The 15,353-nt window shown below is 36.5% G+C and overlaps 1 protein-coding gene across 1 annotated transcript in view; it reads left to right on the top strand.

The window, feature by feature from the left end:
* The first annotated feature begins 3,635 nt into the window (after positions 1 to 3,635).
* Hecw2 (HECT, C2 and WW domain containing E3 ubiquitin protein ligase 2) overlaps positions 3,636 to 15,353 on the top strand; it is a 210,027-nt gene continuing 198,309 nt past the window's right edge. The window contains exon 1 of the mRNA XM_076866774.2: positions 3,636 to 3,927. Coding sequence (XP_076722889.2) covers positions 3,636 to 3,927 — 292 coding nt within the window. The remainder of the gene's footprint in view (positions 3,928 to 15,353) is intronic.

Consider the following 15,353-nt stretch of genomic DNA (forward strand, 5'->3'; position numbering starts at 1 on the left):
GAAGTTTTTAATCCATGAACTGCACCTTTTAGGGACACATTGGCATATTTTAATCAACTTTAAGGTTTCTATTGAATAGAAACTTGCATTTGAATATTTGTTTATCCCTGGTCCCATATGAATCAGCTGTGCTCTGATGATTCTTCAAGACATATTTACTTGGATCAATTACATTAACTTAAAACTCCCCCCAAATTGTTTTTCAGTTCTGTTGATGTTGCTGGGATTCTCTTATCACCTAGATTGAAAATCCAAAAGTTAATCCTAATTTCTCTCTCACTTTCATCCTTTATATCCAATCTGTCACCAAGTCTTTGGGTTCTTTCTTTGAATGATTCCTGATGGATATGGTCTCTTCCTATCACTAAAATCCATTCTTCTCGATCTACAACTGAAGGGGCTGTGAAACATAACATAGTTGATTTCTGGACTTTGGAGGCAGGGGCCTTGGAGAGTAGGAGCAGCAAGGAAAGAATATACTGTATTCCCTCTCAAGTACAGGGTCATCTGGCCCTAGGGAGGACTTGTAGTGATTTTAATATATAACATTGGTCTTTGGCATTTGTTTTCTTTACCTATCTTCCACATCCAAGGGTCCCTCTCTCCAGCCTTTTAGAGCTACCCTAAATGAAATAATGTATTAATTTAACAATTACATCATTCCGCCTACTAAAATGACAATAGTTATTTTTTACTGGATACCTTTACCCATGATACTTCTAGTCCTTAAAACAATTTGACATGATACGTTCAGGTCACCTCCATTTAGTAGATGAATATATTGAGTCAGGGTGGAGTTTAAGTGTGTACCACTATTGATTTGTGGACACAGGACTTGCAAATAACCTGGGTTCTCTCTATATTTTGTATATAAAGATGGTCTAACTGGGTTATTTATACATCTAAGTAATATATTTGTAAATCATTTAGAGTAAGTGCCATGTGAGTGTTAAAGAAGCATTCAGGTAGCCCCTGTCTTTTCATCCCTTTATCTCATTGGCCCTGACACACACACACAACACCAAGCCCCACAACACCACAGTTTTTGCTTTTGAAGACTACACAGATTGAAAGTAGAAGGAAAGAAGCTGTAAGAGACCATGAGAGTTTCTGGGACATTTCAATCCTCCTGCCCTCTGGTGTTTATCTAGAAAACCCTTCCCCTCAGATGAGTGCTTTTTTTCTAACAGGATTATACAGTTCCTTCAGTGAGAGATTTGGCTAAAGAAGCATCTTTATGCTGAAATGGAAAAACAGAATCCTCTGAAGGATTCAGGGCTTCTCGGTTATTCACACATCATTGACGGCTAGTTCAGTGATTATTTTCTTCTTAGTCACACTGAGGGGCTTCCTGATGGCAGTGAGTTCAAAGGGAATCAGCCATTTTGAAAGCCGGGGGCATGTCCATCATTTGGATCTGTCTGCATAGTGTAGAAGCCGCCAGCCGCATGTGGTTAAAATAAGCTATCAACCATCAGAGTGAATTACTAACAGAGACCTGACCAAAATCTAGAAATTGAGCTTTGAACTTATTCTCTTATCCACTATGCTAAGGTCATTCTAAAAGAACACTTTTGCTGTACATATATGTGTTTTTCACTTTTTTCTAGAGCAGAATAATTGTCTATAGTTCATTTATCGTGGTTTTGAGGTATCAAGGTGCTGGCCTATTTCTTTCTCTCAGGAAAGTAGTCTAGTTATGTACAGCCTGCATTTTTTATTAGACTGCAATGTGTGAGCAGTTAATTATTTATAGTTCTTGCTGAAGCTGATGTGGTACTTGACTCACTGAGTTTATAAAGAAATAATGGCTTGCTGGAATACTCTAAAATGAAAGTAGATTAGAAGTTGACCTGTATTTTAAGGCTTCACAGGTTGGAGACTGTCTAACAGTTATGGAGTATGTTGTCATAAGACAACAGTTACAGGGTAGGTTGTCATAAAAAAAGAGAAGCGTAACTTCATGAAGAGGGATACTGGATTTAGTACCATTAAACTGGGTAAATTGGCCTGTCCATTCATTTTTATTTCCTTTTTACATAGGACAGCTTGCCTATCAATCCAAGTTATTTTTAATTCATGAGAGAGTAATAAAAGTATGAAATCAACTTGATGGCAGAATTGTTCAAATAAATAGATTTGCAAGTATAGTAACCCTATCGATGGAAATAGGTCCTCTTCACCGACAGTGTTTGTAAAATGGGTGGGGAAATGGGTCACATAGGGAAACCTGCTGTCCCTTTTCCTCTTCTTAGACTCAGCATCCAAGATTGTTAGTTGTAATGTAAATATTGCACCCAAAGGCTAACTGTTAAATGGGAGCTCCTGCTAATTCCCAAGACTCAATTAAGTTTGGCTTTAAATGAAGTAAATATACATCAAAGATGTCAACACATACTAAGGATACTGAATAAATGTTAGTCCACAAATGCATTAGTGGATTACATGGTTCTAAAAGGGATAGAGAAAAGAGAACCATATGCCTTCTATGTAAAGCCAGTAGGCTTTGGGTGACATGGTGTGAGTTTATTGACATATAGGGAAAGCACCGGGAGCCAGAATTTTGAATGTGCTGGATGAAAGTACATGTCTTGGACAGTGACAACAAGAGTATCTAAGTCCCAACAAGAATGCCTAACAGGGAGGTCTCTGTTCCTTTAGAGGCAGGCCAAATGGAAACAAATGGAAACAGTTTATCATATTTAGGTGGTGGAAATGTATAACCCAGTCAAAGAATCAAGATAGCAAGAGGCAGCCTCAAAAAGGAGACTCGAGATATAAGTTAAGGCCATGGAATGTCTAGGAGAAAGATGCTCACCATTCCATCATTTGTTCATTTAACAGATGTTTTTCAGCACCTACTGTGTGCCAAGCATCATAGTGTACACATACATACACAAATAAATTGCTCCTTTCCTGAAGTTTACATTCTTGTTGGGGGAAGGAGATAATAGTCAACTAAGTCAGTTATGTGATGCATTGGGTCATAATAATTTGCTACTGAGAAAAATCGAGAGGGTTAAGTCTGGGATGTTATAGGTTTAAATATCATGCTTCTGGTTTTAAGTGAAGAGGTGGCATCTGAGCAAGCTCCTAAAAACAATTTCAGTGGGTTACACTCATGCTAAGGAAACTGAGCAAGTGCACTTGTACTCAGTGGTATGTCAACTGTATTTAGCATGTGTCAGAAATTTCTGCCTTGCTGTTTTAAAATTTAATTGCAGCAGAAAATAAATATCGTGCGTGTGGGAGCTGGAAAATGAGAAAAGGATGCCATTCTGCAGGTGGAGTGTTCGAGAAAGGATAGAACTAAAAGAAGTGGTAGAGAAATCCCTTCCTCCTTAACTGCTGGGAGGAAGCTGTGCTAAGTGAAATCCAGGGCCACAGGTGTGTGGTAGCCTTTGCTGCCATGTGACCTCAGTCTATGAAAGTTATTTCTGACATCATCAGTCGACAGTAGAATAATAGGTTTTATTTTGACAGCAGAAGATTATTCCATGCTCAGATTTTAGTAAATATTCTTCAAGGCTTTTATGTCTGGGAAGCTTAAACCTAATTCCTTACATTGTAGCACTAATGTTCTATGCTTGTCTATTGCAGCTTTATAGGGAGCCAACCTCAGAGAGACAGACGGGATGGCTAGCTCAGCCCGGGAGCATCTGCTTTTTGTGCGGCGTCGAAATCCCCAGATGCGGTACACACTGAGCCCAGAGAACCTGCAGAGCCTTGCTGCGCAGAGCTCCATGCCCGAGAACATGACCCTACAACGAGCCAATAGCGACACGGACCTGGTGACTTCTGAGAGCCGCTCCAGCTTGACTGCCAGCATGTACGAGTACACACTGGGGCAAGCCCAGAACCTCATTATCTTCTGGGACATTAAAGAGGAGGTGGACCCCAGCGATTGGATTGGCCTTTATCATATAGGTGAGTACAAGGAAATGGACATGTGTGTGGTTCTGAGCATGGGTTTTTTTTTTTCTCTGTCATTATACCATTCTGTATTTTCTCCTGGAAGAAAATTCACACACACAAATAGACACAGCACATTCTGGGAACATTCCTTCTTCAGGAGGAGAGTCAATAGTACTTTTGCTTCTATAAATTTTGTGGTTACATTTCTACCAAATTAAATGCCAGAACCTGCAGATGTTATAGAATTTTCCTTTTAAAACTTCCCATTGCCCTTGATCAGTAGTCCTAGTAAAGAGGTGATTATTAATATTTATTAACACTTTTAAACTGACAGATGCCTACATTTAGATAACTGATATGAAAAATGTCTTGCATTTTCTAAAGGTTGGATTTCATTAAGAACAATCTGTGGTCTAAGGTGTCTATGTATTTCAAAATTCCTTGAATGTATCTCAGATCAATTAGATGAAAAAAATATCCTAATGAATGACTGAGAAATAAATAGTTGCTATTTGTTTTAATAATAGCAGTCACAGCTCTGTGTAGCTAATTTGTACCTGTTATTCATAGATGAATGACTGATGAATGAAGCATCCCAGTAAGCAAAAAGTCTGCTTTGTTCGGAAGCAAAAATCAAAACCTCCCAACTAACCAGAAAGAAAATCTAAATTCAACCCAATAATAAAATCTATATTCCTCAAAGTTGGAGAACTTGTTCTATAAATGAAGGAAATTCATTTCAAAGTTAACATCAGATCATTTATTAGAAAGAGATTGTTGCTTTTAATGTAAATTATAAGCCAGTCATCTTTCCTTTATTTTCTTAAAAAATTCTTTTTTAGCTGTAGATAGACACAATACCCTCATTTTATCTATTTTTATGTGGTGCTGAGGATCCAACCCAGTGCCTAACACATGCTGGGTGAGCACTCCATCACTGAGCCACAACCCCAGCCCCTCCTTTTTCTTTTAATGAATATATTAGGGGGAAAAACTGTTTCTTACACATCGAAGTTCTTCTCAGACAGGGCCAATTTTGCCCCCTAGAGGACATTGGCAGTATCCAGAGACATTTTTGGTTGCCACAGCTGGGTAGGGGGATGCAAGACCCCAGGTGCTGCTAAACATCCTTTAATGTACAGGAGAGTCCCTTACAACAAAGATTTATCTGGCCTCAAATAGCAGAAACTCTGGTGTGATGAAAAATAACCTTGCTAAAAAGTTTTTAAAATGTTATATGCACTAAAATTTGTTTTTCTGAATTGAGAATTTTTATGTTGGTTAAAATAAAAAAAGGGTTATATTTACTTATATAACTCTTAATGATTAACCATGCTGAATAATATGAATTCTAAATGGTAAAAAATTGGTGAATTATCATTGTTTTTTTCTCTTTTGACAATAAGAAAGGGGAAAAAAAATCTTCACTGTTCAGTATTTTCCACAGTTGCATTTAACAATATATCCAAAGTGTGGAAGATACATGACTTAAAAATTATATTTGTATTATTATGATCACAAAAAGTTTACAGTTCTTCTGGGATTTTGAAGTAATTCCTTTAGTTTTGATGTCATTGTACTCTTTGGGCTTCATAAAACTTATTTTTTTCACGTAGTTTTTTGTTTGCTTTTTAAAAATTTTTCCCATTTTATATTTTATGAATAAAAGTTTTAATATAAGACTACAAATAGTGTTGTATTTTTAAAAATACATTATATATATTTCTTTGGGAAATAATCAATTTTAACTTTTCTTTCATAATTTCTTTTCTGTGTTAATAACTTTATCTGTAAATGCTAGAATCAATTAAGATATTGGCTCACATTACTTCATATTTTTTCCTGTGTCTTCTTTTTAATTCCCTACCCAACTTGTTGTATTTTCCAGTCTGAATTAATCAGGGAAGAGCTAAGGCATCCAAAGTACAATTTGTCTTATCTCTAAGTAACCATGGCCACAAAATCTTAGAGTTCATGTATTTTACTTCGTAGAGGAAGACGTATAGGTCAGAGTTGTAAGTCTCAAATTAACCCAAAGATATAGACAAGAAAACAGAATTAAGAAATAAATCTCTGGGTTGGGATGTAGCTCAGTGGCAAAGCATCTGCCTTGCATTCGCAAAGCCCTGGGTTCAACCCCCAGTTCCAAAAAAAGGCAAAAAAAAAAAAAAAAAAAAAAGAAATCTCCAAGTACTAACTCTTCCTCAGTTTATTTCAAGAGACTTCTGCATTTCACATAAATCATCACTATATGTGCCCCTGTATGTAACATGTCCTTGCCCTTGGCTACATTCAAGATTTTCTCTTTATCTCCATTTTCAGTATTTTGAAGATATACTTAGGCATGGTTTTCTTTTTATTTACCTTGGTTGGATTTCTCTGAGCTTATTATAAGTTAATGCTTTTGTTGAGTTTTGGGAACATTTGGTCATTATTTCTTCAATTTTTTTCCTATCCATTTTCACATTTCTGAGACTACAATTATAACTATATTCCATCATTTTATATTTTTCTACAAGGACCTGAGGCTCTACTTCATTATCCTTCAATTAATTTTTGCTTTGATATTCAAATTTCATATTTTCTGATAATCTCTCTTCAAGTTTGTTTTTCCTTTTTCATCTTCATTCTGTTATCAGTCTCATGGGTTTTTAAATTTTAGTTATTTAGCTTTTCATTTGTAGAATTTACATTTTTGTATAGTTTTTAATTCTTTTACATGCTAAATCATCCAGTTCATATTTTTGTTCAGTTCTTTGAATTCAATTGGATATAGCTGCTTTAAAGTCTCTGTTTTCTAAATTTCAAAATCTGGGCCATCTCAGGGTCAGATTCTGTTGATATTTCCCCCATTTCTGTCTTTGTTTGCACATCTAACTGTCTCTAATTTTACACTGGACATCTATCTTTAATTTTTCACTGTGTTGTAAAAATTCTGAGTCCTGTGGAATTATTAGTAGGCAGGTTTATTTCCTTGTGCTTGAGTAGGTGTGTGTTTACACCTTGTTGGGATGCATCTGTGGAAAGTCTAGTGTAGTTTCCCAGCATTTCCAGCTTGGTGGAAGGCAGCCTCCAAATTTGTTGTACTCTATGGATTTTGTTAGGTCTTGATTTGGTGCTTTGTTAAGACAGGTTTAGAATAAGCCTTACCAAGACTTTCTACAAAGCCTCAGTAGTTTCTTTTTGAGTGTGTGCAGTCCACACCATAGCCAAAGATCTATAGGGGATCCCCATGTAGATTTTTTGAAATTTACCACTTCATAACTCTTTCCTTTCTAGTATTGAGGCCTGGAGATTCTAGTCTCTTTAGTTGACTCAAACTCTGATCTCTGCCTCCACACTTTGAAGAATTGCCGTGGACCCTAGCTACCTGAAATGCACTCAGGAAATTGTCTGCTGGCTGAGATATGGGTGATCAGGAAGTCACCTCATCCGTTTCTCTTTCTTGTGGATTGCAGTCTTACGCCACCAGATATCCAGTTCCTGGTATTTGGGGGACTACATTGGGAAGGCTGATTTGTTGCTGATCACTTCCTTATGACTTGAAGCAAAAGTTCTTTCCATAGTTTTGATTTAGATGGAAAGAGTTAAGAGATCCCACTTCATTTTCCTATCTAGCTATTTCTGGAGAACTGTTTGAGTTCTCTATTTTTGTCAGTTCTTCTCACCGTATTTTCTTAAATACTTAGATCCCTAGCCAGGAGAGTGAGGAGCTGGCATCCCAGATGTCTCAAGGTTCTAGGACTGACATAAGAGACCAGCATTTGCAGATAAAAGTAGTATGTTGGTAGTCTCAGGCGCATGAATTCTTGAGTAAGCCATTGGTCTTAATAGATCTTTTACAATGAATGGCTTTAAAAGGTGCAGGTCCTTGTATAACATTAAATATAACTTGTTTCTGTAATTATAGGGTCAGAGTAGTGTATAAAAGAAAGACTTATTAATCTGGGTCTTCAACTGAGTGAATGCCTATCTGTTCTTAATAGAGACATCCATGTTCTTTCTGGAGCTAGAATGAATGGATGGGCTCTTTTAACAACTGGATTGGAGAGAGAGAGCCTTATTTCAATTGGAACTTCATCATCCCTTGTGGAGAGGAATGTGGCAGAACTGTGGTCTCTAACTGACAGCCATTTCCTGTTCTTATCTCCCTGCAGTCAGAACTTTGATTTCAGGGTAGCCCCTACCCCAGGCTCAGGAAAGGTCTAAATCTGAATGTTAATCCTGCTAGCAGTGGACATGTGACTCAGTCCTGGCCAGTGAGATATAAGGGGAAGACACTGGCCCAACTTCTCTTCCCAATGGAAATCCAGAGCTTTGGGAAGGGTTTTTTAAAGTTTTGCTTATCTTGAACTTGGGACTCTAATGAAAAGATATGATATCCTGTGTTGCTGCATCCATAGGGCAACAACGAGGTATCAGTATGGAAGATAATAAGCTAAGGATGGTATGTTAATCAGCTTTTCATTGCTGTGACCAAAATACTTGACAAGGACAACTTAGAGGAGGAAAAGTTTATTTTGGCTTATGGTTTCAGAGGTTTAGTCCATGGTGGGCTGACTCCATTGCTCTGGGCCTAAGATAAGGCAGAACATCATGTCGGAAGGGTATGGCAGAGGAGTGCTGCTCTGGTCATATCAGTTTGGAAACAGTGAGAGAAGGGGCCTTAGAGAAGATGAACCCTTCCAGGGCACGTCCCCAATGACCACCTCCTCTAGCCATGCTCACTTGCTTAGAGTTACTTCCCAGTTAGTCCATTCAAACTGGGGTGGTCTGATTAGGTTATTACCCAGTTAGTCCATTCAAACTGAGATGGTCTGATTTGGTTACAGCTTTCATAATGTAATCACTTCATGTCCCACATTAACACAGGAGCTTTTGGGGAACACCTCACTTCAAACCATAACAGAGGGTAGAGCAGAAAGATAGAGCTTGGCCTGGAACTCTGAAGTTCATGTTATATATGGAAGAAATATTCCTCTCATTGTTTCAATCACTGTTAGTAAGACTTTATGTGCCATTATTTATTCCCAACTGAGTCTCTAGCACAGCCAGACAAAGGAAAAAGGATGACAACTGCTTCGAAAGGCAGAATGTGTGGGCTGCCACTTCTGTAGTTCCTCGTTCATGGAGAGCGCTTAGGGCTGTCTTAATACAGGTCAAACCCACTAGATTGTTTTGTTAAAAGAAGTAGCAGGGGGAAAAAAAAAGGAAAACGATAACCCCAAGCCATGTGGAAATTTTCAGAGGTTTAACAGGACCAACAATGTGATGGGAAGGCTCTTTGAGTGAGTGATTCATAACTTAAAAAATATTCAAAACATTTGTTTGGGCGCTGTTAGATAGAGTCTAGTGAGGTGGCTCATTTGGAGAGGGGGTGAAAGAAAAGAAGAGACCCAAGGTGAGGATGGAAAAAGATTTTGGGGGTCCAGATTCAATCATACGATTTAGGGTTTATATGGCTAAATAGGTATATGTATGATAAATCCCCCCTTTTTTTCTTTTTGTGAAATGGGGTCTCACTGTTGCTCAGGCTGTCCTTGAACTCCTGTGCTCAGTGATCCACCCACCTCAGCCTCCTGAACAGTACCAGCAAGCCTCACTCCGTAATAGATTCCTTCTAGAGCTCTGTGACATACACGTGCTGAGAATCTAGGTTTCATAACAATAGCATGTATGTCAGAAATAGCTTCAGATTTCTATACCTCTTGGTAGGAAGCAGCCGCTCCCCTTGAGTTGTGTCCTGAGAAGCTAGACTGTCTCCTAGCAACTTCTGGGTTTATTTATGGAACAGGGATATGGTCTCTATAGAAATAAATCCCAAAGGAAAAGCAATTTAGTGGGACACTGAGCTGGTGAGGCATGGCTCATTGGCACAGTGTACATTTTGATTGTTTCTCTTGGCTTACGTTCTCTTCTAAAGTGTGACTTTTGTTTTTGTGGGTCTAATTGTTAATAATGTTTTGCATTGTATAACTAAATCCAGATGACCTTCAGCCCTACAGATCTAGAGGGCAAACATATCCACCTGAATCAGAACAATAAGCATTTTAGTCATTAAGTAAGTATTTATAATATGGAAATACAAAGAAAAAACAGTGAAAATATGAAAGTACCATTTGCGGAAACTTTGAGTGTGAATGCAGCTCTCAAAACATATGCTGATTATGTTCTCCCTCTGGTAAGATACAAATCCCGAGATTTCTAGAGATGATCATGTTGTAGGTGTTTTTCAGAAATCACTAGGTTTATAATTTATTGCTGGTCTCTGAAATTAGAATTGACCCTTTACAAATTTAACAGAGCTACTCATTACCTCCTCCTACACTGACTAAATAAAAAGACCTAAATACATACCTCATGCAAAACATGCAGGGTACCTAACACAAATAGCTTTTCATGAAAAATCAAATGGAACAGTTTAAAGAGGAAACAGAACATATTCATTTCATTTCAGGTTCACTAGCTGGTTCCCCTTAACCTTTGGTCTTGTGCTCATTTTATCTGTCTATTCAAAAAGAAAAATAAACACTTCAGAAGGCTTAATTTGCCCCTCTTCATTTTCAGGCAACTTCAGGTACCCAACAGAACTAGGAAAATGGGTACTATAAACATTCCAGAGTATCTCCTGTGTTGTAGTGCTACCCATAGTGCTGGTCTGCAAATTGTTATTGATCTGAACTAGAAAAGATGCTTTCTCCCACTTGTAAATCAATGTACCACTTCCTTCATTGAGAAACTTGTTGTGGGGGGAAAAACATCTGATCTAAGTAATGAAGTGATTGATATTGGTATTTCATATTCTGGCTCAAGCTTCTTATATTGTCATGGACCCAAAACAAGTCATTACCAGCATTTGTCTGGACTGCACTTAATGTATATCTCTTTGTGTCTGTGCATTGATTATATATTCAGAGATGAATGGTACATGGCTCTATTTTGAATGTTGGCCTTTTAAAATACCATGGCTAATATATTAGGACACTCTTCATATTTCTTTGCATTTGGATGACAAAAATGAAATAGGATTGCTATAGTGAGCCAAGGTATTAAAGATTGTTTATTTTATAGCTTTAAGACCCTAAAGTGTAAGCTGATGTTCTATAAATAGAAATGTTCAGAGTGGTGAGATTTTAAAGTTTCTTGAGGGCAATTAACTGAAATTTAAGTGTTCTGTGTCCCAATTTTCATTTTTTCCCTGTGCTTATAAATGTAGTACAGCGTTTCTCAATACTTAGTTATTTGCTTACAACCTTCTTGAGTTTTGCAAATTTGGATTATCAGTTGCATTGATAATATTTTTTTAAATCATCTGATCAACAAAGTACCTGTATATGGCCAGGTGAGGTGGTGCATGCCTATAATTCCAGCAATTTAGGAGGCTGAGGCAGGAGGATCACAAGTTCGAGGCCAGTGTTAGCAACTTAGTGATAAAGCAGCCCAGGGTTCAATCCCTAGTATGCTATTGATACTATTACTAGTGTCAATACGCAGTATCAAAAAGAGAATCAGACGTAACTTTCGTATGTTCATATGTGGATACATAAGCAGTGAAAGTCTTTGTCATGTATAACCACAAGAATGGGATCCTAATTAGAATAAGTTGTACTCCGTGTATGCATAATATGTCAAAATACAAAATACACTCCACTGTCATGTTTATACACTGTCATGCATATTGTCACTCCATGACAATAAAATAACAAATAAAAATAATTTTAAAAGCACCTGTATATAGACACTTCTTAAAAAGAGACATATAAGCAGCCAACATTTATATGAATAAATGCTTAACATCACTAATTATTAGGAAGTACAAATCAAAACGACAGTGAGATATTATCTCACACTTGTTAGGATGGCTTTTATCAAAAAGATAAAAAATGTTAATGAGGTCAGGGAGCAATGGGAACACTGTTTTGATTGGAATGTAAATTCATACAGTCATTATGGAAAACAGTATGTAGAGTCCTCAACAAATTAAAAAATATAGCTAACATATGATCTAGAAATTCTACTTCTGGGCATATATCCACAGGAAGTGAAATCCATATGTTGAAAAAAGTATGCATTTCCATATTCATTGCAGCATTATTCACAATAGCAAAGCAATGGAAACAACCTAAGTGCCCATCAACTGATGGATAAAGAAAATAAGATATGTATACATAATGGAATACTATTGAGCCATAAAAAGGCATTAAATTTTGTCATCCATAGCAACATCAATGAATTGGAGGGCATTATATTAAACAATATGAACTATTTTTACATACCCTGACCTTGTTCTAAGCAGGAGTGTTAGGGAAAGGTTTGCCTCATTATGTTTTTTTCTTTCTGATGTGCATTGACTGTGAAGAAATTACTTTTGTCAATGAACTGCACAGAACCATCAGAAGCAGCATACTTGAAGAAGATGTGGAGTTGTCAGTGGTTGATAGCACCAGCTCTACAATCAGATAGATTTGTAAACTCAGTGAGTGAAGGCTAAATGACTTTGAGCAAATTATGTAACCTTTTAATTCCTCATATTCTTCTCCAATTAAAAAAATGACTAGAAAAGGAGCAATATCATGTATTTGTATGAGATACTGTGTATAAAACTCTCAGAAAGGTGCCTAGATTCATTCTCAGCTCCTGTTGATTGTAAACTATCATTATTTTGGCTACTATTACTATTAGTAATATAAAAGCATTTTACTGGTGTCTGAAGCTGCAGTACAGACTTACCCACTGAATGAATACACAAGAGGGGATTTTCAGATTAAAGTAACACACTGGACCATTTCTGCTTACAGAAAACAAAATCTGCTTTTTTGAAATAGAGCTCTGGAAATTATATAAGCACTTAAAATATGAATGCTAAACAATAAGGTATATTGATTTAAGTATTATATAGGCTTTAAATCAACATGCTTTCCAGGGTGATGGGAAAGCTTCTATTAATCTGAAATTCAATTAAATGGAACACAGAATTAATCTCCTAGGTATTCATTTCCAGAATAACTATCAAATGCAGTTTAATGCCCATTTTAATCTCTTTTGATACTTTCACATGAATATTTGTAGAGAAAAATTATGTCATTTCACAACTTTAAAATATGCTCTTAGAAAATAAGAGCTTTGAATATGAGATTGCTTTTTGGAAGAACTTAACTCTAAATTTCTTTGCTACCTTGTTGTATTAGTCAAGATAGATAAGATTATATTACACTAATAATATAACCCTGCATCCTCAGTTACTCAATATAAAAGATAATTTATTAGTGTTGCTATATGCCTAATGTGGGTTGGCAGGGACCTTGAATCCTGTTGTCACTTGGGAACGCAGGCTTACAACCTTCTGTATTTTTGTCATATTGGCTTATAAAGCCTTAACCATCTTGTCATTATGCTACCTGGAACACATGGTCTCCTTTAGCAGGTGTCAAGAGAAGAGCGAGCTGGAGACTCCTATACCAACTCTTCGATGCCTTGGCACTTAGGTGATATGTTTTGGTTCTGCTCAGAGCCCACCATTCAGCATTGTTATCATGTTCTGCCTAACTGCAAGGAGACAGGGAAATGTGGAGGAGTCCTTGGTTATTCAGCCAAGTACTCAGTGTTTTTACCATATATATATATACCTTGCTAATAATGTATTTGATCCTTTGGTCAGTTTCAAAGTCTAAGACATCCTTACATGGTCACTGCAAGAAAAGACAATCCTGGGGTTGGAAATTACCATACTTTGGTACATACTTTGCAAAGGTGTTCAGAGACTGAGTGGACCTGCCTTGGCCAGTACCAAGGACAGTACCAGTGTAGAGGCAAAATAATAATTAGTGGAATCTGAATTCACAGCATCATATTGGTGTCATGAGTCTTCTTTGTAATATACATGTTGTTTCAAAAAAGTATCCGTGTTCAGAATGATTATGAGAGACTTCCATAGACATCTGATAGGTCTTTAAAAATGGCATAGGTCAATGTTCTCGCATCCAAAGAAGCTTTAATCTATTATTTTCCTTTAACACATCGAATGCAAGCCTTACTGAAACAAGCATTCTTCTATTAAGATAATTTTTTACTTTCTACCCAGTTATTTTAGAAACATTACCTGAGTTTTTTTTCTCCCATGCTGATTTGTACCATTTCTCCTGAAAGAAGGCTTTTATAGTCATAATTAGTAAATGTTAAATAATATTTGTAAATATTTTATGATAGAGTTAAAATAGCATTGGCATGAGGTTTAGAAATTCTTTGTTCTGATAAGATTCATTACTAATCCACAAAATAATTGTTTACTAATTTTATAGTATGTCATATTTTCCTAAGGACCAAATATGTTATATACTCTGTGTGAAAAACCTCCATGAAACAATGACTTAAGAAGTAAAGTAAATTAAAAAATTTAAAGATTACAAAGACCTCAAAACAAAAGTAAATTTATCTGAATCAGCATCAGTAACGTACACTGAATTGGGTTTTCTTACAAAACAGTACGCACAGCAGAAGTTGCAAGACATGAATTGGCGTGAACATACTTTATATACAAAGACATGAAAAAGTGTGCTCTATATGTGTAATAAAAATTGTAATGCATCTGTTGTCATGTATTTAAAAAAATAAAATCAATTAAAAAATAAAATAAAATAAATGGAAGCACATAGGAAGAATCTAAAATTTAACTCCAAATCCTTGTTGATTTACTGAACCAAAGAATATCTCTTTTTTCTCTAGTTAAGGTGGGTTATGAGAAAAGGTAAGTAATATGTCCAGAATCATCTCTTCATTTTCTCCGGTGGGTTTTCCCAACTTAATGGACCCTCGTGGGTTCTCCATTTAATTTTGTACCACCTATTTTTATTATTGTTTTTAAAGTCAAGACTTTAAACCTGCTTTATGTTAGCAATCCTTCAGTTATAGTAGAACTGTGATAACTATCAAAGACATTATATTTATTTCCGTCCATTGTTTCCACAATCTGGCTGACATTATTGTTGAATTGTTGAATAAATATGGTCTCACTTCACAATAGTGTGCCCTTCTTATGGACTTCAGAGGGACTATAGAGAGCAGCTCAGAGTTTTCAGTCTTTTTTTAAGTTGTGGAGATCAGAGTGTTTAACTCAGATGTAATAGTGACATTAAGGGATTCTTCAAGACTTTGTAATTATATCTTTTGTGATTATTTAAAAATTGTGAATTATAAAACTCCCAATGTTTACACATTGAGAGAGCCTGATTTTTCTCTTCCTACATCAAAATTTATAAAACAACGAATACTACAAGTGGTCACCTTTTCTCATTTTACTGTAGCTCATAAACTCATCACCAGAACAACATAAATGCCTTGAACTGAGTGTACAAAGAGCTTGAACTGGGTAGAGCCCACTAGATCCACCAACCTTAGCACTGAGTGGCTAAGAGACTGGTTTGGTTGCAGCAGAGTGCAGA

This window comes from Callospermophilus lateralis, chromosome 9, assembly GCF_048772815.1.
Source record: "Callospermophilus lateralis isolate mCalLat2 chromosome 9, mCalLat2.hap1, whole genome shotgun sequence".
Lineage (NCBI taxonomy): Eukaryota > Metazoa > Chordata > Mammalia > Rodentia > Sciuridae > Callospermophilus > Callospermophilus lateralis.